Below are 24,887 nucleotides of genomic sequence, written 5' to 3' on the forward strand. Positions count from 1 at the left end.
AATTTATAAGTCCAAAAATTGATTTAGCAACTAAGGATTCTAGCTTAAAGTAAACAATTTCTGCCAAGCAGACCTGTTCTAACATGGCATTCAAAAACATATTTGTGTGAACATGTAACAACAAGAAACTGCTGAACTGTTTTAGGAAAAAAGTATTTATTTTCTTATTTACAAGAATGGTTTGGACATTTGATCAAAATAAGGAACTTTGGTTGGGAAGAGGGAAAGATTGGGAGTGGTCAAGGTTTCACTTTCTGGGGAAGCTCTGAACATTGGCTGGGTTTGACCTTGTGTCGGTCCATTTCTAGTAGTTCTACAATCCAGAGCAGACAATGAGAGAGGGGAAACAGGTTGGGAAGAACGGTCACACACAGTTGCTCTTGTGAGAGCAAGTGGGCACAGTTGTGTATCAAGACGGGGCCTGTATGCAGTTCCAAGGGAGATAGGGAGAGGATGGGAGGCTGCTTTTCAGCCTTGCCTACCCCAAGGACCGCCATGTTTGCGACGGCAGGATCCCAGCAGAGTCTCCAGAGCCATCTTCACAAATGCCTGGAAATTATTGCTTCTCTCCCTTCGGCTGTCCTGCGAGGGGACGAAACACAGTAATAGACAGAGGCCATGCTTCTCACATAACAATGGGTGTGATAGCCAAGTGTAATTAATTTGGTCCAGCTCTCTCCAATCATTTTGAGAGCAAGGACTGGATTGAGTTCACTTAAACTTAGAAAATGAAACCTTGTACATGAGGCTGTTAAGTTCTACGGGATCGGTGACCCCCCGCACGGGACGGTTGAGCTAATGTGCGCTAATGTGATTAGCATGAGGTTGTAAGTAACAAGAACATTTCCCAGGTCATAGACATATCTGATATGGGCAGAAAGCTTAAATTCTTGTTAATCTAACTGCATTGTCCAATTTATAGTAGCTATTACAATGAAAGAATACCATGCTATTGTTTGAAGAGAGTGCACAGTAATGAACTTGAAAATGAATCAATAAACCAATTAGGCACATTTAGGCAGACTTGATACTACATTTTGAACAGAAATGCAATGGTTCATTAGACCAGTCTAAAGCTTTGCACATACACTGCTGCCATCTAGTGGCCAAAATCTAAATTGCACCTACACTGGAATAATACATTATGGCCTTTCTCTTGCCTTTCTCTATTTCATAGATGAAAAAAAAGCATGATTTTTTCTTTGTATTATCTTTTACCAGATCTAATGTGTTATATTCTCCTACATTAATTTCACATTTCCACAAACTTCAAAGTGTTTTCAAATGGTATCAAGAATATGCATATCCTTGCTTCAGGTCCTGAGCTAGGTTTGGGTATGTCATTTTAGGCGACAATTGAAAAAAAGGGTCCAATCCTTAAGAGGTTTTAAAGACCATTATCCTCCTACCCTCGGTCCTAGATTAGTCTAATGCTTACCTCCTTGCTTTTTGTTATCATCTCCTTTCTGATCAGCTTTCTTCGGTTGCTCCTTAGGACTCTGAGGTTGCTGTGGAGATTAAATGGGGGGGGGGGTTAAATTTGGAGAAACTCAAACTAGAATGTTTAACTTACAATGAATGAGGACTATGTACTGGTTTCTTGTTCTTACCTTGGTAGCTGATTTCTTGTCAGATTTGTTACCTGCAAATTATGAAAGAATGTTGATTTATTAGTCTTTAGAATAACTGTCCCCTTCATGATGATCCAGGTAAGAAGAGGGTGCATTTTCTTTTCAATTTTGCAATAATGTTCATATAGTCAAGTCAATTTATGACTGTAGGGGAGACTTAGGGAATTTAACACGTTTTATCTTTTACTTTATTACTGAGTCTAATTGATCTAGATGGATAGTCCCAAATTCATCATTTAGCTTTTGACAGTTCATGAATAAAATAAAACACAAATATAGCACTGGCCTAAATTCACTACATTATACACTGCCTTGAGAAAAGCCTTTATATATAATAATTTATTCTCTATAAAATAATAATAATAATATGCTATAGCCTAATACAAATATATAGGCTACATGAAAGCATAAAAACTACTTTAGAAATACCTTTTGTTCCGGGCATTTTGGCTGTGCTCCAAAGTCTGTGTGTAATTTAGAAAACTCAGTGCTTATGTGGCGTCCAAATCGCTCATTTATGGCTCCAGCACCTGAATGCTCCCTTCACCGGGGCCCCTTCGGGAAAGAGCGCAGGGAAAAAGCAAAGAGCCCAGTCAGCCGCGCGAGAGGCACACTGTCCTGCGGGCCTTTGCTGAGCTCAGGCGAAACGTCTGAGCGCGCGACCCAAACTCATAATCCCACCATTGTTTGGACGATGAGCTGTGTCATTGTCCTCCATTTCAACAACAAGAAATCGTTTTTGTCATATGCTATTGTTTTAGGCATACTGGCCTACATAGAGATAATATTATGTATATGTATTATTTATGTTTTTGCTTTGGAAGCACTTTTAGATTGTTATGAAAAGCGCTGAAGTCTAATAAAAAGCATGAGCCGGAACACAACCAGATAAATTACTTTGTGTAGAGGTGCTGACTAACGGTGAATAAACTGTAAGCTATAAAAATAAAGAGAGTCCACATTCTATATATAAACTCCCAGTAATTTATTGGGTAAACCACCAATGTCTCTGCATCACTGCCTTCTTCAGTGTAATGTCATGAATGCTTGAACCAGGTTATATAGACAAACAGTGCAATTAGTGCCAACAATGTCAATAGTGAGGGTTGTGCCATAATTATTAAGTTGATGAGTATTAATTGAGGGAAACTGTTAAAAGACAATAGTTTACAGCATGTTGAGTATACTAGGCTAGTATCATCATATGGCAACATAACTAGATATTTTACATAATATTAGCATCAGCATACATACATTTAATTGTTTCCAATTTCATTTCAATTTTTGGTTACATGTAATCTTTTGGTTCAACCATAATGCATAATAAGCATCATCAAAAGGGGGGACATAAACTGATAAACTGTAGAAATTATATTCATTTATCAGACTTATTGATAAAAAAGGAGAACTGTTCATAAGAAGGGCCTGAGATCAAAGTCAATATTCAGACCACTAGGGGTCAATGTTTTTTTTTTATCCAGCAGGCCTCCCCTGTAGTAGTAGGATCTCGATGTTACCTCCTCTCCTTGGTAGAGTAACATGCTCAATACATGTGTTTGAGGGAGGAGATGGTTAGCTTAAACAAAGTGAGCTGCTACTGAATAGTCAGTGTTCTTACATCTGATTGCGCTGCGGTGTTCGGCTATGCGTTGTTTTAATTGTCTTTTCGTTTGTCCTACGTAGGCTTTCCCACATGAACAGGTGATGAGATAGATTACTCCCTTTGTCTTGCATGAGATGATACTCCTAACAGGGAGGTTTTTTTAACCTGTATGTGGGTGTCTGAAGAAGGACGTTTTTGGTAGACCATACATGTTTGTGCTCAAGGTGTGGTGTGTTGCGGTCAAGGTCTCCACCTAGTGATGAAATACAGAAGTGGAACCAGTAAAAAACTATTGTAAAACTGGGCAAGCTTTTATCAACTACAGTAGGTGTAATTTATATACAACCATTACTATATAATACATGTTGAATATGTTTGGTATTGGAAAATAAACAACAGAACTAAGCAAAACTTGGGATAACAACAAAAAACGCTTAGGCATTTCTTTGGGAATTGCCCTAATTGCCATGGTTTCCTGGTTTATTAAAGACTGTACGAACTCTGCGTACATATTTTGGCGTACAGACGTATTATTTGATTTGTAAATCATATTGATTGCGTTTAAACAACGCTACGTCAGCCATATGTTTTACAAGTCAGCGTAGCTGCGCAAATGGGCAGGATCAATGGTGTCACATAATTTGACACTGACAGCGAAACGCTAAGGAAGGAAGGTGAGCTGTCTGAGGTTTTCTTTATATGTTGAACGTCATTTTTTATGGAAAAGGACGTAGTTTAAATTGCTTTCGAAGAAAAACAAAATCAGTCCGCTAAGTAGCATTTGAGGACAGGGGCGTCTAGTTATCATCAGACATGGCTAGCAAGCAACTGTAGCTAGCCCCATATTTGACTAAAGGAGCCTAACATTAACTTACTCCTTAGTACAGGGACCTTACATGTTCTTGTTAAAGGGCAAATTGGCTTTGGAAGCAAAAACAACCAAATTCTTTATCTAAACGTGAATTGATTCTCAATTGCGGTACGGTTCTAGAAACATAACCCTCTACTTTCATATCACATCAAAAAAAAATCAAATGCAAAAGACACACTTACTGTACAGGGTTTTTCAGTGACAACACATTTGTGGTGTCTGTCTAACCTTTACACACAGGTGTTCTGAGACGCAGATAACGAATTAGCACAGGTAGTCCACTCTTTCATCTTTATAAGCGCTCAAACATGGAAATATGGCCATGTGGGAACCCTAACCCTATAAAGGTGTGTATCAATTTAACCTTTTGTTTTTTTGAAAATGATTTCATGCTGATATGAAAGATAAGGTCCTTATGCTTCAAAAACTTAAGGCAAGCAATGCATGTTAATGTTCAGACCAATCGTTACGGCTCTAGTCTTAACACAACTTCCCCCTGCAGAAGACCCCTTCTTCAATGACTTACACTACATGACCAAAAGTGTGGACAGCTGTTCGTCGATTATCTCATTCCAAAATCATGGGCATTAATATGGAGTTGGTCCCACCTTTTCTGCTATAACAGCCTTCACTCTTCAGGGAAGGCTTTCCACTAGATGTTTGAACATTGCTGCGGGGACTTGCTTCCATTCAGCCACAAGAGCATTAGTGAGGCACTGATGTTTGGCGATATACCTGGCTCATAGTCAGCGTTCCAATTCATCCCAAAGGTGTTTGAGGTCAGGGCTCTGTGCAGGCCAGTCAAGTTCTTCCACACCGATCTCTACAAACCATTTCTGTATGGACCTCACTTTGTGCATTGGGGCATTGTCATGCTGAAACAGGGAAGGGCCTTCCCTAAACTGTTGCCACAAAGTTGGAAGCACAGAATCGTCGAGATCTAGAATGTAATTGTATGATGTAGCGTTAAGATTTCCCTTCTCTGCAACTAAGGGGCCTAACCCGAACCCTGAAAAACAGCCCCAGAACATTACGCCTTCTACACCAAACTTGGCACTATGCATTGAGGCTGGTGCGTTCTCCTGGCATTCATCAAGTCCAGACTTGTCTGTCAGACTGTTAGATGGTAAAGCGTGATTCATCACTACAGCGAATGCGTTTCCACTGCTCCAGAGTCCAATGGCAGCGAGCTTTACACCACTCCAGCCAACGCTTGGCATTGCGCATTTGTGTAACAGTTTAGCTTCCGTCCCTCTCTTCGCCCCTACCTGGGCTCGAACCAGGGACCCTCTGCACACATCGACAACAGCCACCCTCGAAGCATCGTTACCCATCGCACCACAAAAGCCACGGCCCTTGCAGAGTAAGGGGAACAACTACTTCAAGGTCTGAGCGAGTGACGTCACCGATTGAAACGCTATTAGCGCGCACCACCGCTAACTAGCTAGCCATTTCACATCGGTTACACATGGTGATCTTAGGCTTGTGTGCAGCTGCTCGGCCATGAAAACCCATTTCATGAAGCTCCCGATGAACAGTTCTTGTGCTGACATTGCTTCCAGAGGCAGTTTGGAACTCAGTAGTGAGTGTTGCAACAGAGGGCAGACATTTTTACACACTTCAGCACTCAGCGCTCCCGTTCTGTTAGTTTGTGTGGCCAACCACTTCGCGGCTGATCCGTTGTTGCTCCTAGACATTCCCACTTCACAATGACAGCACTTACAATTGACCGGGTCAGCTCTGGCAGAGAAGAAATTTGATGACCTGACTTGTTGGAAAAGTGGCATCCTATGACGGTGCCACGTTGAATGTTACTTAGCTCTTCAGTAAGGCCATTCTACTTCCAATGTTTGTCTTTGGAGATTGCAAGGCTGTGTGCTCGATTTTTTTATACACCTGTAAGCAATGGGTGTGTCTGAAATAGCCGAATCCACTAAATTGAAGGGGTGTCCACATACTTTTGTATATGTAATGGAACTGAGTCATGGTCAAGGGCTAGCATAGCTGTTTTCACATAGTATAAGCACTTTGAAGCCGACGTTCGTGAGCAGTCTCATAGACTAACTGGGTCGGTTAGCAAGTTCGTTTTGTGGCATCTACATAACATTTCGGCACCGTTTCTGTCTTTTGTCATTGATATTCTATGACTAACAATGTAGCTGTTGTTATAATAGGGCAACCCTTTAATGTCAAGAAGTCAATCGCTGGATCGTGTCTGTTTCTACCTGTCCTGTTATGACAGAGCAGCTACCATCTGGAACACAAATTACATTACACTGTGCCCAATGCTGGCTTTCTTTGCCGTTGTAGCTAGATCCCGTGATCAATGCCGCTGTGGCGAGATCCCGTGATCAATGCCGCTGTGGCGAGATCCCGTGATCAATGCCGCTGTGGCTAGATCCCGTAATCAATGCCGCTGTGGCTAGATCCCGTAATCAATGCCGCTGTGGCGAGATCCCGTGATCAATGCCGCTATGGCGAGATCCCGTAATCAATGCCGCTGTGGCGAGATCCCGTGATCAATGCCGCTGTAGCTAGATCCCGTGATCAATGCCGCTGTGGCGAGATCCCGTGATCAATGCCGCTGTGGCTAGATCCCGTGATCAATGCCGCTGTGGCGAGATCCCGTGATCAATGCCGCTGTGGCGAGATCCCGTGATCAATGCCGCTGTGGCGAGATCCCGTGATCAATGCCGCTGTGGCGAGATCCCGTGATCAATGCCGCTGTGGCGAGATCCCGTGATCAATGCCGCTGTGGCGAGATCCCGTGATCAATGCCGCTGTGGCGAGATCCCGTGATCAATGCCGCTGTGGCGAGATCCCGTGATCAATGCCGCTGTAGCTAGATCCCGTAATCAATGCCGCTGTAGCTAGATCCCGTGATCAATGCCGCTGTGGCGAGATCCTCTAATGCCGATCTAGCTGGCAGTGTTCTGTACCACACACTCTGGACTCTGGAGGCTAAATTGAATTAGCCTTCATGTAGCTTACTCCCCTACCATTCTCTAATTAGCTGTGCTGTTTATGTGTTTATAGGGATCTGATATCAGCCCTGGCCGTGGCGTTCTTTCTACCTTGAATGTTTGTGGAATGGCTGCAGTTTGGCAGCAGGTGTTGGCAGTGGACGCAAGGTAAGTCTTTAATTTAATGAACTGGTGGCACGGCATGGCCTCAGAGTACTGATACAAACAAGTCTACTGATACAAATCTTGCATGGATTGCTGTCTAGGGATAGCCTGTTTAAACCAGACTGACCTCTGCTGAAACAATGGTGAGCGCAGTCATTAGTCTGGTTAAACCAGGCTAGCCAAGGGCCTTGATTGTAGTAAAACTGCTGTCAGCATGTTTGTATTAGTGAATAGTATACCTAATACTTATACATCAGTCCTCAGTTCAAGCAAAATGATCTAAAGAGAGGTACAAAGTGAGAAATTACCATTCAAAGATCCTACTGTTGCTAATAACTGTTGTCTGTCTCTCTCTCTCACTGCCCCTTCCCATGATCCCTTCACAGATACAACGCTTACCGCACACCTACGTTCCCACAGTTCCGCACGCAGTACATCCGCCGGCGCAGCCAGCTGCTCAGGGAGAACGCCAAGTGTGGCTTTGAGCCGGCGCTGCGCAGGCGTTACGTGAGGCTGCGCAGCCAGCTGCTGGGCTTGCGCTACGGACCCCTGTCTGAACAGAGCAGCTTCAGGGCCAGCAGTGTGCGCAGCTCCCGCACCACACTGGACCGCATGGAGGTTAGACTGAGGGAGAGCGAGACAGACAGAAAGAGAATACTGTCAATAAGTAGTTTGAACAGTCAAGATTAGACTGAGATGAGATGCCGACAAGGTAAATTGAGATGGAGGGAGAAAGACAAACGTAGGCAGTCTCGGTTGATGTAGGCAGGTTGAGAAAATGATTGTTTTTATATGGCCTGTAAGTCTCTCACTACTTGCACTCACTCCATTTGGTCTGCTTGCTCTTTCTCCCACCCTCTTTCTTGACAGGACTTTGAGGAGGACCCCCGTGCTCAGGGGGCTCGTGGTCACCGTCGATCGGTGAGCAGAGGCTCCTACCAGTTACAGGCCCAGATGAACAGGGCAGTCTACGATGAGAGGTAACCCCAGCCACTCCTTACTGACCCCATTCATCCTTTAGTCTCTTTTCTTTTGAAACACTGCATTGTTTCATCTTTATAAGCACAGCATTTCAATGAGTGATGGTCAAATGTGTAATATATTATTCTTCCTGATTGGAAATGTTGATTTGTTTGTGCCTACAGGCCCTCAGGTGCCTTGGTGCCAACCTCTGTGGCAGAGGCTAGCCGTGCCATGGCCGGGGACACCACTCTGAGCGAGAACTATGCTTTTGCTGGCATGCACCACATATTTGACCAACACGTGGACGCTGCAGGTGAGTGGAAATGACAGTATGTGATGGAAAGATATCAATGCAATTACCGACATATTTCTGTGTCTTATTTTCATGTTTTGTTGGGTTCCTCTTCTCTAGTTCCACGGCTGCAGTTTGCTAATGATGACAAGCACCTCCTAGCCTGCTGCTCATTGGACAGCACCCTGTCCATCATGACCCTGTTCTCGTCCCCGCCCAGTGTGAAGGTGATTCTGAAGGGTCACGCAGGTCCCGTCACCGACTTCGCTTGGTCCCTTAGCAACGACGTCATCGTGTCGACGTCAAAGGATGGGACGCTGCGTATTTGGAACACAGAGGATGGGAGGTGTATCCGTGAGGTCAGAGACCCTGAAGCCAGCGAACTGCTCTGCTGCACCTTCCAGCCCATGAACAACAACCTCACAGTGGTGAGTCATAGTAAAAGCGTTGTCTCTACAATGGCCAAACTCTCTTCTTTACGGCTTCCCTGACCTTCACCAATATTCCCCCTGACCCCCTGACCTCTGTTCTGTCCTCCAGGTGGGGAACAGTAAGCAACTCCTGCAGGTGGTGAACATCTCCACAGGGAAGAAGGTGAAGGGAGGTTCTAGTAAGCTGACAGGACGGGTGTTGTCTATGTCCTTTGATGCCCCTGGGAGGATCCTGTGGGCCGGGGACGACAGGGGCAGCATATTCTCCTTCCTGTTTGACATGGCCACAGGTAGACTGAGGAAAAACCTCCCTGCTTGTTATGAATAATTAGTATGAATTCATTTTATTTATAAAGCGCTTTATCAAAAACCCAAAGTACTAGGCCACAAACATAGGAAAGGGTGTTTAACAACTCTGAATTTCAATCCACAGGGAAGCTGACCAAAGCCAAGCGGCTGGTTGTGAGTGAGGGCAGTTCCATCTGCAGCATCTCTGCCCGCTCCTGGATCAGCAGAGAGGCCCGAGACCCATCCCTGCTTATCAATGCCTGTGTCAACAAACTGCTACTCTACAGGTCACACACACACAGAGAGGCTCCATTAGTTATAATACAAACACTTAAAAATTAATTTAACTGTCGTAGTTTCATTAACTGCTGCATTTTGCATTGGAACGTGTATGTAATATCAGTGATACGTACTGGTATGCTACCGCATAAACAAGGAAGGTGTGATCCACTCTGTGCACTGCATGCTGAGTTGAGTTTGACTGGTTCTGTGACCTTCTCATCTTTACAGGGTGGTGGATAATGAAGGTACTCTGCAGCTGAAGACGAGCTTCCCCATCAAGCACGGGTCCCAGCCCCTCCACAGCATCTTCTGCCCTCTCATGTCGTTCAGACAGGGTGCCTGTGTTGGTATGAGCCTCACTCACACTGCCTTACTCTCTGGTATAGATATTATAAACAAAAGTGCACCACACTTAGGAACATCAATTGTGTACTGGTTGTCAGTACATCAACTCACTGAAGCCAAAGATGAAAACATTCATAGGTCATAACGTTCAGTTATAACATAGTTATAGCATAGGACCGTTCACACCAGTATTCTCTCTCACTTGTCCCTCTTTCCTGGTATTCTCCTCTTTTTCCTCCCCCTTTTCTCCTATCTTTATTACAGTGACTGGCAGTGAGGATGCCTGTGTTTACTTCTTCGATGTGGAGCGCAACACTAAGGCCATAGTCAACAAGCTGCAGGGTCACGGTGGCCCAGTGCTGGACGTCAGCTTCAACTGTGACGAGAGTTTACTGGCCTCTGCTGATTCCACAGGCATGGTCATCATCTGGAGGCGGGAGCAGAAGTGATCAACCAATCACATACTCTACTGTCCAACCATAAGCCAATATAACTTTACTTCTAGAATGTTAAATACAGTACAAGATTAAATGAACACTGACAATGTGCAATGAGGTAGTCAAGGAATATCTGTGTTGTCTAGGAGGTTTTAGTGGAGTTTTTAGGTTTTCAGCATAGAAAGGAGAGCACTGCTTCTCACTGGAGGACCTGAGAGGCTTGCATGAGTCAAGATTAGGACACCTTGGTATAGAGCAGTAATGAAGCAGAATAAGGAAATATTCTAATTGACAGCCTTATTTATTCCTAATAAGTTCTGCATTTGCCTTCAAGCGTTTCCCATGTTTATTGTTTGACTTTGATGTGTCAATAACCCATCATAGAACTCAGTATTGACAATTCAGAATAACTACTGCATCAATACTGATCAAAATGATGAGACCTCAAAACATTTTGTGTTTGTATTTGCATTAGCCTGTGTTTGTCATTGAAGTCTTGCTGGTTGCAAATTACTATAATATATTTATGATATGCACATACTGAATAAAATAACCACTGTACATCACAGAGTTGCTTGTTTTGTTGAATTGCCAGTGTTTATTACAATGTAGCCATGTGTAAAAATGTTTTTGTTTTCCACGCTTGAGCTACAGTAGAAGTCTATTGGTCATTTGGGCGTTCAATCTAAAATCGGATCCACCCAACCATTGGCTAGCGAGAGCTCCTTGGATTCTGGCGGTGAAGTTAAGATGGCAGAATATTTAAAAGTTAAGGTCCCAAATTCTAAATAACAGGTTGGATTTGGTTTACTTTCCGTCTGCAATAACAGCTGTGCTGTGATAAGCACGCATTTTTAAATATAATATATCATTAAGTTGATTAGCAAAATGGTGATGCAAAACAGTTTATATATTTGAAGTTAGCCTAGCTAGCTTGTAGCTAGTTAGCTGCACCTTGTTAGATTTTCATTAAACAGTAATGAATATAACTACCATCGCATTTAAATAGTTAGAAACCAAGCTATGCACATACAGATTGAAAACATAACTAAATGGAGTCGTAATGATAGTTCCTGATCGGAGCGAGCCATGTGTTGCTCTTTGTGTAACTGGCTTGTAACTCACTGCAGTGCCAAGTTGCATGTAAAGTGACAATGAGCCAGTTGGAGACACTCTGTCGTCAAGAAGGGATTGTGTGATTGGATCTGGGGGTCAACAAGAGACAAACGCACGACTTCGAAGTGTAGTACCCGTGTGACTACAAGAGGACACTTGTTCCTGGAAGGAAGAGAGCCAATCCAACGGGAGTACCGAAGGTTAGAACAAATTCTAACTATCAGTGATGGAAAAAGTACCCAATTGTCAGACTTGAGTAAAAGTAAAGATACCTTAATAATGACTCAAGTAAAAGTGAAAGTCACCTAGTAAAATACTACTTGAGAAAGTCAAAAAGTATTTGGTTTGAAATATACTTAAGTATCAAAAGTAAATGTAATTGCTCAAATATACTTAAGTATTAAAAGTAAAATTATACATAATTTCAAATTTGTTATATTAAGCAAACCAGATGGCACGATTTTTATATATATATATATATATATATATATATATATTACACACGGATAGCCAAGGTGCACACTCCCAACACTCAGACATAATTTACAAACAAACCATTTGTGTTTAGTGAGTCCGCCAGATCAGAGGCAGTAGGGGTGACCAGGGATGTTCTCTTGATACGTGTGTGAATTTGAAAGTACTTTTGGGTGTCAGGGAAATGTATGGAGTAAAAAGTATATTATTTTCTTTAGAAATGTAGTAGACTAAAAGTTGTCAAAAATATAAATAGTAAAGTAAAGTACAGTTACCTCAAAAAACGACTTAAGTAGTACTTTAAAGTATTTTTACTTATATACTTTACACCACTGCTAGCTATGTATGGTTTGATTTTGGTAGCTGGAGATTATATTGATCCAGCTTTAATTGATGTAATTTACAGTGCTGGTAATGTCCGACTGCCACTGAAAGCATCCATCTGTAATTGAGAGAGAACCTCTTCCCTGTTCCTACCTCTCCGGCCTGTATATGTATGTGTGCCTTCCAGAGGGGTTGGGATAAAGTAGAAGTCACATTTCCGTTGGACCTTGTGTACAATTGGCCAAATAAAGTGATCTTAGGAGATGTCTAGTTTGTCATAGGGGCACCAGAGTTCAGTCTGACTCCTTGTCAGCGGCTGTTTTTTTCCTAAGAGAGGGAGTTCTACCTGGTTAAATGGAAGGGTTACCCAGATCACATGAACACCTAGGAGCTGAGAAAAAACCTCAGGTGTGTGGAGCTCCTACGTCAGTTCTGGGACGATGTCTTCCTGGAGCTGCAGAGACAGAAAAAGACTGTAGTCCCCAACCGGTTTGAACCAGAGCTCTCCTCTTACCTGGAGCAGAGAGCCAGGCAGAGGCAGACCCTGCAGAGGTTGGAGGCCCAGATCAACAGTGTCGGGGGCCTCAAACACATCCTGGTCCTGAACCGTGTGGACCTGGAGGGCCCTCCAAAGAACTTTACCTACATCAATGGATACAAGGTGTGCAAGGGCTCGTGTTTCACCAGTACTTTGTATCCAATACATGTTTCAACTGTAGGGATGCTGCCCTCTTTATCACTGTTACGAACCGGCTCAGAGTTCGCAACAAAAGGGAGACAACGTGGAGACAAGGAATATCAAAATATATATTTATTAACTAAAGTAACTAAACAAAATGAACAATTAACAATGGTGTGTGTAATCAGTAGTGTGAGTGTTTTGCATGCATGAATGTAATAAAGCAGGGTGTTGAAAGGTGCCAAAGCAAATAACCAAACAGCCACAAAACTACCACAACAGAAATCAACAAAAGTGTCTGCATGGAGAGAGTCTTTCCAATGACTGTGGAAGAGGTCTATTTATGCTGGGACACACCCGGGCCCAGGTGTTTCCCATGTAGCTGACGACCCTCCCAACTCCGCCTACCGGCATCCTAATAAGGAAACAAGAGCAAAGAGAGAAAATACAGCAGACAGAGGGGGAGGGTCGTCACAATCACTCAGTCTAATATGTAGCAATACAGTACAAATATAAATATGTAGAATGAAATCAAAGATTTTCTCTCCTAGGTGGGTGAGGGCATTTCGGTGACAACGGTGGCAGTGGGGTGCGAGTGCACCAGCTGTTTGGAGAACCCTGTGGGCGGTTGCTGCCCAGGAGTATCGGGCCACGGCTTTTCCTACAATGAGTATGGGCGGGTGAAGGTTAAGCCTGGGGATCCCATGTATGAGTGCAACCAGAAGTGTCGCTGTGGACCAGACTGCCCCAACAGAGTGGTACAGGAAAGGATCCAGCATACCCTCTGCATCTTCAAAACAGACAACGTGCGGGGGTGGGGCGTGAGCACCTCTGAGCATATCAAAATGCATTCCTTTGTCATGGAGTATGTCAGAGAGGTAAGAAAAACAACTTGGATTAAAGAGATTATTTGGTGCACAGTTTATAATATCACTGGCAGCTGTCACAGTTGACAATCAAACAACATACTACTAGTGGTTTTCATTATCTCATGCAGCACTGTGTATCCTGGCTGTATTACACTGTATGGTTGTTCTCTGTTGTGATTGGCTGTGCTGTGTTCCATCCAGATCATCACTACAGAGGAGGCAGAGAGGCGGGGTCAGGTCTATGACAGTGTTATTGTTCGTTTCCTCGTTTCCTTATCAATCAGTTACTCATTGGTGAAATTAGCATTATGACAATATCTTTAATTAAATAATTCAAAAACCTTTATTAATGCAATTGCAGACAGAAGTTGACAAACAGGAACATAGCATGAATGTTGCTGAGTAAGTTCTGCATCCAACAAAAGGTCTCCAGTTGTTTTATTAAACCCTAAGTCGCGCCCTGGTGATGTCACTGCCTAGGTCATCATCCTCTACTCCTGGGACCAGAACCAGCCTACAAAGCTGTAGAAACAGGGCCTTTATTATTAGCTAAACACTTAGCAGTAAATGTCCCCTTCCCCCAAAGTTGATTTATTGTGGAATATTTACCTAGTCTTATCTCCTTCAGTCCCCTGCAGAGTTCTGTCTAAGTCACACATTTCTAAGAAGGGCCTCTTTATAATGAGGCAGAATAAGAGCGAGAGAGAACTAAAATACAACCTTAGAAAATACTGAACTTCTACAATCAATATATATATTGTTAATCAGTAGTCTAAAACCCTATAAATGTAAGGAGGGAGGGGTATTTTAACCCCTCCCCTTCTATTAATAAAACATAAGCATAATCCATTTTTTTCTAATACATCAAACACTTTGGTACAACCCTTTTCATGACCCCTAGGTGAACCCGACAACAGACAGGGAGCAACGTACCTGTTTGACCTGGACTATGTTGAGGATGAGTACACTGTTGACGCTGCTCGCTATGGAAACGTCTCTGACTTCGTCAGCTGTGGGGGAAGTGGGGGGACGCACCGGTTTGGGGTCAATTCCATTTCAATTCAGTTAAATACTTACTGAATTGAAAGGGAATTGACCCCCAACCCTGTTACTGATACTTACCAAATAATTTCACATTTGAGAACACTTAATCATTAGACCTATCCTTTTCTGACCTCTGTCCCAAAGTGCAACCCGAACCTGCAGGTGTACAATGTAATGTGTTCATAGTCAACCTGGATGAGAAACTACCACGCCTGACTTTCTTCTCAAACCGTGGTATCAGCGCTGGGGAGGAGCTCACCTTCGACTACAATATGCAGAGTAGGTTTCATCTGATATATATCCACAGATCACAAGATCGCTGAAATAAAAGATATGGAAATACAGTTTACAATTTACATTTTTGAGAGCATACAAAATGGAACATTAATGAATATGTCTGAATAGAGCTGGTGGTAAGGTTAATGTAAGATTCAAAATCCATTTAGGTTGTAGATATGTGATATCTTTAAACGGGTTGCTTTGGGCGTCCAGAGTGGTGCAGCAGTCTAAGGCACTGCATCACAGTGTTAGAGGTGTTACTACAGACCCGGGTTTATTCCCAGGCTGTGCCACAACCGTCTATGGCCGGGAGTCCCATAGGGCTGTGTACAATTGGCCCAGCATCGTCCAGGTTCGGGGAGGGTTTGGCCAGGGGGTCTTTACTTGGCTCATCGTGCTCTAGCGGCTCCTTGTGGCGGGCCGGGCACCTGCAGGCTGACCCCGGTCGCTATTGAACGATGTTTCCTCCGACACATTGGTGTGGCTGGCTTCCGGGTTAAGCTGGCGGTGTAAAGGAGTGAGGTTAGGCATGTTTCGGATAACGCATGACTCCACCTTCGCTTCTCCCGAGCCCATTGGGGAGTTGCAGCGATAAGACAAGATAGAAATTGGGGAGGGGAGGGGTTGATCCAATAGATGTGGAGAGAACTAAGATCACCTAAAAAGGCCCACATGTCTGGATCACCTAAAAAGCGTGTGCGCATGGAGTGCAAGTGTGAGAAGGACAATTGCAGGGGGTACTTGTTTTAGGGGTGCGACAAAGATTAATAATAAACTTGATTTTGTTCCAGTAGTGCCATCATGACAATTAAACTTTATTTCTGGTATTTTAAATGGACAATGTAAATATTTGGTGTGTTTTAATATTCAACCCTATTTCATCAAACACTATTCATTCGGGTTGGGATGTTGTTTAATTTGTTTGTAACCTGTTTGCAGTTTTTCTTAGAGTTATTTGGTTTTAGTATACAACACTAGAATCAAATTGTGTGCCATATTTAAATAACATAAACACTGTCTCCCATGAGTGTACAGTGCCTTGCAAAAGTATTCATCCCCCTTGGTGGTTTCCCTATTTTGTTGCATTACAACCTGTAATTTAAATGTATTTTTATTTTTATTTCTTGTAATGGACATACAGAAAATAGTCCAAATTGGTGAAGTGAAATTCGAAAAAATAACAAACGTAAAAGTGGTCCATGCATACGTATTCACCTCCTTTGCTATGAAGCCCCTAAATAAGATCTTGTGCAACCAATTACCTTCAGAAGTCACATAATTAGTTAGATTGCACACAGGTGGACTTTATTTAAGTGTCACATGATCTGTCACAAGATCTCAGCGTATATATACACCTGTTCTGAAAGGCCCCAGAGTCTACAACACCACTAAGCAAGGGGCACCATAAAGACCAAGAACCTCTCCAAACAGGTCAGGGACAAAGTTGTGGAGAAGTACAGATCAGGGTTGGGTTATAAAAGAATATCGGAAACTTTAAACATCCCACGGCGCACCATTAAATCCATTATTAAAAAATTGAAAGAATATGGCACCACAACAAACCTGCCAAGAAAGGGCTGCCCACCAAAATTCACAGACCAGGCAAGGAGGGCATTAATCAGAGAGGCAACAAAGAGACCTAAGACAACCCTGAAGGAGCTGCGGAGATTGGAGTATCTGTCCATAGGACCACTTTAAGCCGTACACTTCACAGAGCTGGGCTTTACGGAAGAGTGGCCAGAAAAAAAACATTTCTTAAAGAAAGAAATAAGCAAACATGTTTGGTGTTCACCAAAAGGCATGTGGGAGACTCCCTATGTCTGGCGCAAACCCAACACATCTCACCACCATGCTTCACTGTGGGGATGTTTTTCATCGGCAAGGACTGGGAAACTGGTCAGAATTGAAGAAATAATGGATGGCTCTAAATACAGGGAAATTATTGAGGGAAACCCGTTTCAGTCTTCCAGAGATTTGAGACTGGGAAGGAGGTTCACCTTCCAGCAGGACAATGACACTAAGCATACTGCTAAAGCAACACTTGAGTGGTTTAAAGGGGAAACATTTAAATGTCTTGGAATGGCCTAGTCAAAGCCCAGACCTCAATCCAATTGAGAATCTATGGTATGACGTAAAGATTGCTGTACACCAGCGGAACCCATCCAACTTGAAAGAGCTGGAACAGTTTGCCTTGAAGAATGGGCAAAAATCCCAGTGGCTAGATGTGCCAAGCTTATAGAGACATATCCCAAGAGACTTGCAGCTGTAATTGCTGCAAAAGGTGGTTCTACAAAGCATTGACTTTGGGGGGGCGAATAGTTATGCACGCTCAAGTTTTCTGTTTTTTAGTCCTATTGTTTGTTTCACAAAATATTTTGCATCTTCAAAGTGGTAGGCATGTTGTGTAAATCAAATGATGCAACCCCCCCCCCCCCAAAAAAAAAATCTATTTTAATTCCAGGTTGTAAGGCAACAAAATAAGAAAAATGTCAAGGGGGTGAATACTTTCACAAGCCACAGTAAACTTTTCATTTTATGTAATTGTCTGCTGTACAATTTGTCTGTACAAAACTGGCATGTGTGAAAGTTGAAAGGTGTGTTTTTAATATGTATGAAAATGCAGACTCTTCCATGACTTTTTGGATTAGGAGCCGTTGATTAGTGATGGGGGTGGATCGATAGTTCCATATTGGGATATTATTTTTGCCAATATAAATCGTATCGTTTTGACAATATTGCAATATTATTTTTTGCTCTAACTGACTGTACCTGCACCAAAATGCCAGCAGTTTCCCATCATAGCTTGTTCTCCATCATCTTTTTAGATCGGGAGCTAAAATGTTTTCAGCACTTTTATTTCCATGACTGATCAAAACTCGTTTTGCAATAAAATCACATCAAATCGCAATACGTAGGGAATCGTAAAAATCTCAATACATATCGTATTGGCACCTACGTATATCGTATCGTGAGGTCCCTGGCAATTCCCACCCCTACTGTTGACAGAGACATTTTAAAGAGCTTTCTTGTGACTGCAATTCAATAGGCTGGTTAAAACCATGAAATACACAGTTGTAGGACTGTCATTCATGTGTGAAGCCTCACATTCATTGTTGGATGGAGCTACTGTCCCCTCAGAGGTTGTTTAAGTCAGACTGACGAATCTTATGTCATTTGACCAGGGGCCGTAATCCATATGTATCACGCGTCTCAGAGTAGGAGTGCTGATTTAGGATCAGTTTTGCCTTTTAGATCACAATTAATAAGATTACATGGAGGGGGGGGTACCTGATCTTAGATCAGCACTTCTACTCTGAGATACTTTGTACATACTGCCCCAGACTTTCCCTACAGGATGTCATTCAGTGGCCAAAGCTACAATGTATATTGAGCATTACTAGGTCATCTTGGTCCAAATCTTTCTGTAACTAAAACATGCCTTTTTCTTATGAATGTACAACTGGCAAAATAAATGAATATTTTATTATACCAACTGCATGTTGAGCTCAATTTGTGTTGTGTTTCTCAAATTGCTAAGAATATGGATCCCGTAGCAACTGACGTCAGCAGCCAGATCAAAATGCATCAAAAGTAGACTTTATTAGTGAGTGGGGGAAAAAACAATCCCTTTAAATACTGTACAACAGGATATCTTAGAAAACAATGCCAGACCCCTCTCTAATATTTGTAAACCCCATTTCACTTCTCAGTTGGTTTTTCAATGTCAAAACATTTGCAAACTTCAGTCTGGGAACCATTAAAAAAATGTTGGAAAGCATGCTACTTTGTTGCTCTCTGCCTTTAGAAAGTGTTGTCTTTGAACAAGGGAATGTTCAGACATATTTAAGTCAAATCATTAGCACTGAATTCCAAACATTACTCTTGTTTAAATTTGTGAATGTCATTATATTTGTATGATTATTTGGAATATAGAAGGCACAAACTTGTGCCCAGGTTATATTGGTGGTTCCCTGGTGGTTAAAGAAAATAAAAAAATCATATGGGTCCTATTACAATTCACATGAGATTCTTTCCAATCTAGATTCATTATCCATTTGCAGCTGATGATAACCTATGCTTTGCTTTTTTGGTGACAGTTGCAATCCCCTCCGTTGAACTAGAGAAAATCACTGTTAATAGTTTTGAAATTTTCAGCCATATAAATGAGAATCTATGGATAATGTTAATTACCAAGTATTACTACAAACCTGCTTCTCATACTGCATGTACACACGATATGTACATTACATATGAAACAAAGTCATAATTCATTTGCAAAAATAGTAGCATCTGATAAACATTATCTTTACAAAAAAAAGTCAGATAGGCATTTCAGTATAATACAAACGAAACACACTGATCCCACCACCATCACTCGATGCAGTAGAGCAGGATGTCATACTCATTTTGGCCCAGGGGGCCGCATTCGGTCTTCAACGAGGTACAGGGGGCCGCATTCGGCCTTCAACGAGGTACAGGGGGCTGCATTCGGTCTTCAACGAGGTACAGAGGGCCGCATTCGGTCTTCAACGAGGTACAGAGGGCCGCACTGAAAATTGTTTATATTTCCTCTGCGTCAAAATAGTCTATCCATATTATTATTATTTTTTTCGATGCTCCCTGACTAGCTTTCATTTCGGTGATTATCAGCGAGCTGGACCCAGTCAAGAAACTGTATGAATGTAGGCCCATTATCATTTCTACACAGTTTCGATATGGTTTTAGTCATTTTAAAGTATATTGAGTTCGTTTCCCCCCAAAAAAATGTTTTTCTAAAAATACATTGTACATTGGAATTGGATTGGAATCCCCCCCCCCACGGGCCGTATGTTTGACACCCCTGCAGTAGTGCATCATGTGATGGTGAACACCAACAGCTCATGGCGGTGCAGCTGTTGGTGCTGTCTAGTCCTGCTGTAGGTGGGCAGGTGGGCCCTCAGCACTTTCCTCAAGTCCTCATTGAGAAGGAGGCAGATGATAGGGTTGACCCCTGCCTGGGCGAAGCTCATCCACACTGTGATGGAGAGGTACCTGTGTGGGATGGAGCAGGACTTGACAAACACCCTCCAGAAGCAGGCCATTATGTAGGGAGCCCAGAGCACCAAGAAGAGCAGGGTGACGATGTAAAACATCCTGCCCAGCCTCCTTTCCGTCCTCACCTCCTCCATGCCCATCAGACGCCGGTGCTGCTGGTTGTGCAAAGTCTGCCTGATGCCAAGCAGGGTGGGGGGCATTGGGCCCCGGCCGAAGCCTGCGATCCAGTTGGCCGCTGCCTGGCCCGTGGCTCCTGGTCCATGAAAGGTCCAGTTTTGGCTGATGGCCGGCACTAGCTGGACAGGCTTCATCTTGCGGTGCTTGTATTCAAACAGCAGGAGTTTGGCGTAGAACCCGTGAGTGGCCAGGACCACGACGGCCAGCATGAGCATGAAGCCCAGAGTGTCATTGGTCTTAAGGTAGCGGTGCTCGAAAATACACTGGTCCTCGTCTTGGATGAACTTGTACGTCCCCACGTCAAAGACGGGTGGCGATGCCATGGCGATGGCCAGAGTCCACACCATGCAGATGATGGCAGCGCAGGTCCAGACTGTCATGCGCTTGGTGTAAAAACGGTGATGGGCAATGGCCAGGTAGCGAGTCACAGCCACACAGAACAGCATGAAGGCAGCGTGAAAACAGAAGAGCACAGCCAGGAAGGCCACCACCTTGCAGCTGAAGGTGCTGTAGGTCCACGCGGAGCTGTTGTGGACAGACACCAGGACGAAGGGGAAGCAGGCAGCAGAGCGGACAACATCAGCCAGGCACAGGTCCAGCAGGAAGAAGTAGGGGGCCTTGTGGAGGGCCCGGTCTCGGAGGACCAGCAGAGACACCAGCAGGTTGCCCACCAGGCTAACACAGAGGATCAGGCCCAGGAACACCAGCTTGATGTAGGCGGACACAGCTGCAGCCGAGATTCCTTCACTGCTGCTGGTGCTGATGCTGCTGGCCCTCTGTGAAGCCAACACTGCCAGCAGGCTGCCTGGTCCATCAATGCCAAAGATCTGGGTCTGGTTAGACATGCCTCCAGCTCTGTGATTCTAGGGGCGGGGTGCTAGGGTGATTCTACCCCTTCTCTCTCTCCGACCGACGCCACTCTTCCGCCTCAGGCAGCCCTCCTCTCGTCCGCCCTGGTGGATGACTCTGTCCCACTCTTACAGGGAGCTGTGAGGATCCTTTCTACATAACAGACTCATGTGTCCTTTCTCCATTACATTCAGCACCTGTGAACAACGAAACAGACAGACATAATAAGACAGTGCATTAACACTCACTCCAGGAGGGCACATTTATCCATTTACCAGAGAGCAATCATCTGCAAAACAGGCCGTCTTATGTTTCTCAGACTGATTCAGATGCATAAAAACAACAAAGAAAATAAAAACATGGCTTCTCAGAAGCGTGTGTTGGGCAACAGTGAAGATATCTCCGCCTTACTGTCTTTCTATGGCTGGGATCAGATCAGCAGTTCTCCAGCATGCCAGCTCCTTGGCTCTCTCAGTAATTACCTTGCCCGTTGCTAAGATACAACAGCTCACATACTTTGTGCAAGTGTGGGTGTTTGAGTGCATGCATGGGGATGTATAGGGGATGGAGCAGAGCAGAGCACATCCAAGCAGATGAAATAAGATAGACAGCATTAGCTTCCAAGTAATTCACATTCTAAATGTGAAAATAGTGTTTGTGCCAAAAAATGTACTCCAAATTGATCATGTGATTAAAAGGACACTGTAAATGGAAATCAAGTTATCATTATAGCTGAACAAAGGAGTTGGGAGGCAGATGCGGGTTTCTGAGTGTCTGAGAGTGAGTGATTCACCTGTTGACTTCGAAGAATATAAATTATTCCCTAATATTTGAATACACAGGCCTCCCAGTGGAGGTCTTAACATAATAATAATATAACAAGAAAATGTCTACATAGCATGCAGGGAATTTTCTACACATTAGAATACCCTGACTCAAGCATGTTTCAACTTAATTGTATAAGGAGCAGGTACTATAAAGAAATGTAACTAACTAGGCTACGGGAATTCATTGTTGTGCACAGCGAGCAAATATTCAGCACAATGGACAGCGCCACATCAGCGCGAACTAAAACAAAGGATTGGTCGCAGATTTCAGCACCACTGTCACTGTACAGCGCCGTGCCCAGGAAAGTCATGATAACAACGCACCTGTTCTTGGGGCTGGGCCTGCATGGAGGCACTAAATGCATTGAAGATTATTGCAATACTGCTCTCATCACAATTAAGACTGTGTAGATGCATGTCATCTTAATCACAGGCCTTGGCTACTAATGACAAGCTTTGATAAGAAACATTTCTGCATGAACACACATCACTTCATCACTGCATTGACTCTTGGCCAGTTTTAAGTAATGCCCTGTGAACATCCAACACGGGAAAGAGATATAAGGTGCATCGTCATGTCACATTTAGATTATATGCTTCATATAAAGAAATAACTTACCTTCGATTTCTGGGATACAGTGCTGGAGAAGCTACAATGTTTCACACCGGAAGAAAATTAAGAAATGAAGCTACACTAAAGCTACCGTTAAGAAACATGTCGTTGACTGAACTAAATAAAGTTACTTTGAAAAAGTAGTTCATGACCGCCACACTACAAAAAAATATATCTAAATCTGAAATGTCATAGACTACAAATTGCAAGACAGATTACTCTGGAGTCAGATGTTAACAGGATGTGTGATTTAGCCTGTTACACACCAAAACTGTTTTCAGTGAGAATTAGGCAGGTCTAATGCTGAAAAAGAAAGTCAATTATTGCCTACTTCACCCATATTTTCTTGTTTTTATTGCAAAAAAATGTAGTGTGTAGTTCCAGTAGTTAGCTGCACCGCTACATGGCAAAAAAAATACTACTGAAAACACTACCGAGATTTTTATTTAGTTCAACCACCACCAAGTTACTGCAAAATGTAGTTAGATTAGTTGAATTACATGTAGGCTTTAGTTCACCACTCCCCAACACTGCTAGGACATGTAAAGATGCTGGAATCCTCCTTCATAGAAGCGTCACTGACATTGTATGAACACATTCTCCAGTCAATATTGAAACCACCACACTCAAGATAGGCTATGTCTGTCCTCTCTGAGCGATTACACAATTGGGTTGGGCCACAGGTAGCATAACGTTTACTGGCCCTTTAGCATAAGTTTCACACAGACACAGACCAAAGGATGTGTCCAATTTTCGTTTCCATAATTTCATGTCATTTGCACCATCATCGGGTAGGCTATTGTTGCGTCAGGTCCGAGGTAAATAGAGTCTAAAGACAATTTAGGAGAGGTAACAGTAACAGCACGTAGGCTAACCTCTATAGCCTGCCATACAATCTTCCTCTATATCGTCACATCCAAATCTTACATTTTCATACCCATAAACGTAAATTGAAATATCGAGTTTCCCTCGACTAACGTCTTGACGCCCCTTGACGCATAACTACAGTCTTCAAAATAACCTCGATGAATCTCTATTTTCATGATGTAGAAGCAAACGCTGTGCATTTATTTACCCAGTAATTTGCAGCCAGTCTGTGTTGTTGTCCGGTGAAGGTCCACATTGCATGTGTCTGCCTGGCGGACGGTGGGAGCGCATTTGATTTGTCATAGGCTATTGAAAATGACAAAAATGTACATTCATATCGCATGTCTAGTCGACAAAACGTACGGTCAAAATAAAAACGTTTGGATGTTTAAATTCATGATTTTAAAGTAATCCCAATGAAATGGCTGCGTCTGCCTTCGTGGATGCTGTTCGCCTGTTCGCGGGGTTCATCAGTTCTATTCCACTCGCTGCCCTTGCTCCTTTTACATAGCCTCGTTATTGTTATTTTATGGTGTTACTATTTCCTTTTTATTTAGCAAATATCGTTATTACGTTTAACTGTGCATTGTTGGGAATGGGCTCGTAAGTAAGCATTTCACGGTAAAGTCAACACCTGTTGTATTCGGCGAATGTGACCAATACATTTGAAATTGATTTGAATCACCTATCAGAATCATAATAATCTTTATTTGCCAAGAAGCCATATTTGCATGTACCAGGAATTCCCTCTATATGTAAAAGGTCAAATGTCATGACGTCGGAATGGCAATGCACTGTGACCTTAAACAACCTGGTCTCTATTCTGTACTTAAATTAGAGACACACCATTTAGTATGATATGTTACATTTCGTATGGTATGTATTCATTTGTGATTACAATTCGTATGATATTTTTAAGTATTGCAATTTGTACAATACCGTGAAACTTATATTAATAGCCTTGGCATTCATTTGCTTCAATCACTGAACACAACAGGTGCTTATTAGAGACAAGCTTCTGTTTGAGACAGGCGTCTATTTCCCGTATATTTCCTAATTGAGCCAGGCGTCTGTACTCCCGAAGTTGTTGACTGTTGTGCTTGCCAGTTAGCTAGCAGTTCTCAGCTTTTAGCAGCCAATGGCTAGCAGTTTCCTACTGACAATAAAAACAGATGATTGTCCACATTTTTTTAAGTCATTGCTGAATTATTTAATGTAACAAATAAAACATTAAACCTTGAACAATTAATTTAGACCTGGCATTTATTTGAAACTGTATTTTATTTGTTGAAATGTGTGCAGTTGCCTAGCTATTAAAATGGAGACATGTAATTTAAGTTTTACGGTATGTTACGAATTGCAATTCGTAATATATGTTAGTAATTTTCAATATGCACAATATGTTACAAATTTGCAAAATATATATCTTACGAATTCCAATTTGTTGTTGCTAATGTTATCTAG

The 24,887-nt window shown here is 42.8% G+C and overlaps 2 protein-coding genes, 1 long non-coding RNA gene and 1 pseudogene across 6 annotated transcripts; 2 read left to right on the forward strand and 2 right to left on the reverse strand.

The window, feature by feature from the left end:
* Positions 1–137: 137 nt before the first annotated feature.
* On the reverse strand, positions 138–4,331 carry LOC115168083 (uncharacterized). The gene is made up of 5 exons (XR_003870617.1): positions 4,288–4,331; positions 2,061–2,186; positions 1,611–1,642; positions 1,439–1,508; positions 138–582 (listed from the first exon to the last, which is right to left on the reverse strand). It is a non-coding gene; the product is annotated as an uncharacterized LOC115168083 (long non-coding RNA).
* Positions 3,457–10,837, forward strand: LOC115168082 (WD repeat-containing protein 13). Of its 4 annotated transcripts, none has more exons than XM_029722983.1 (10): positions 3,457–3,558; positions 7,142–7,236; positions 7,620–7,851; positions 8,104–8,213; positions 8,379–8,509; positions 8,609–8,916; positions 9,029–9,209; positions 9,353–9,494; positions 9,718–9,836; positions 10,099–10,837. In XM_029722983.1, the coding sequence occupies exons 2-10, from the start codon at positions 7,196–7,198 to the stop codon at positions 10,281–10,283; spliced, it is 1,449 nt and encodes a 482-aa protein (XP_029578843.1). In that variant the 5' UTR covers positions 3,457–3,558; positions 7,142–7,195; the 3' UTR covers positions 10,284–10,837. The 4 variants fall into 4 exon arrangements, with proteins under 4 accessions (XP_029578843.1, XP_029578842.1, XP_029578844.1 ...); XM_029722982.1 differs by lacking the exon at positions 3,457–3,558 and adding an exon at positions 3,781–3,908; XM_029722984.1 differs by lacking the exon at positions 3,457–3,558 and adding an exon at positions 3,868–3,909 and having other exon boundaries at positions 7,139–7,236.
* A 1,520-nt stretch (positions 10,838–12,357) lies between these two features.
* Positions 12,358–13,908, forward strand: LOC115168868 (histone-lysine N-methyltransferase SUV39H1-like; annotated as a pseudogene).
* Positions 13,909–18,631: 4,723 nt separating this feature from the next.
* On the reverse strand, positions 18,632–23,921 carry LOC115168084 (probable G-protein coupled receptor 173). The gene is made up of 2 exons (XM_029722985.1): positions 23,632–23,921; positions 18,632–21,313 (listed from the first exon to the last, which is right to left on the reverse strand). Exon 2 carries the CDS (start codon positions 21,110–21,112, stop codon positions 19,910–19,912), a length of 1,203 nt encoding a protein of 400 aa, XP_029578845.1. The 5' UTR covers positions 21,113–21,313; positions 23,632–23,921; the 3' UTR covers positions 18,632–19,909.
* Positions 23,922–24,887: the final 966 nt, after the last annotated feature.

Source organism: Salmo trutta, chromosome 30 (genome assembly GCF_901001165.1).
Source record: "Salmo trutta chromosome 30, fSalTru1.1, whole genome shotgun sequence".
NCBI classification, from domain to species: Eukaryota; Metazoa; Chordata; class Actinopteri; order Salmoniformes; family Salmonidae; genus Salmo; species Salmo trutta.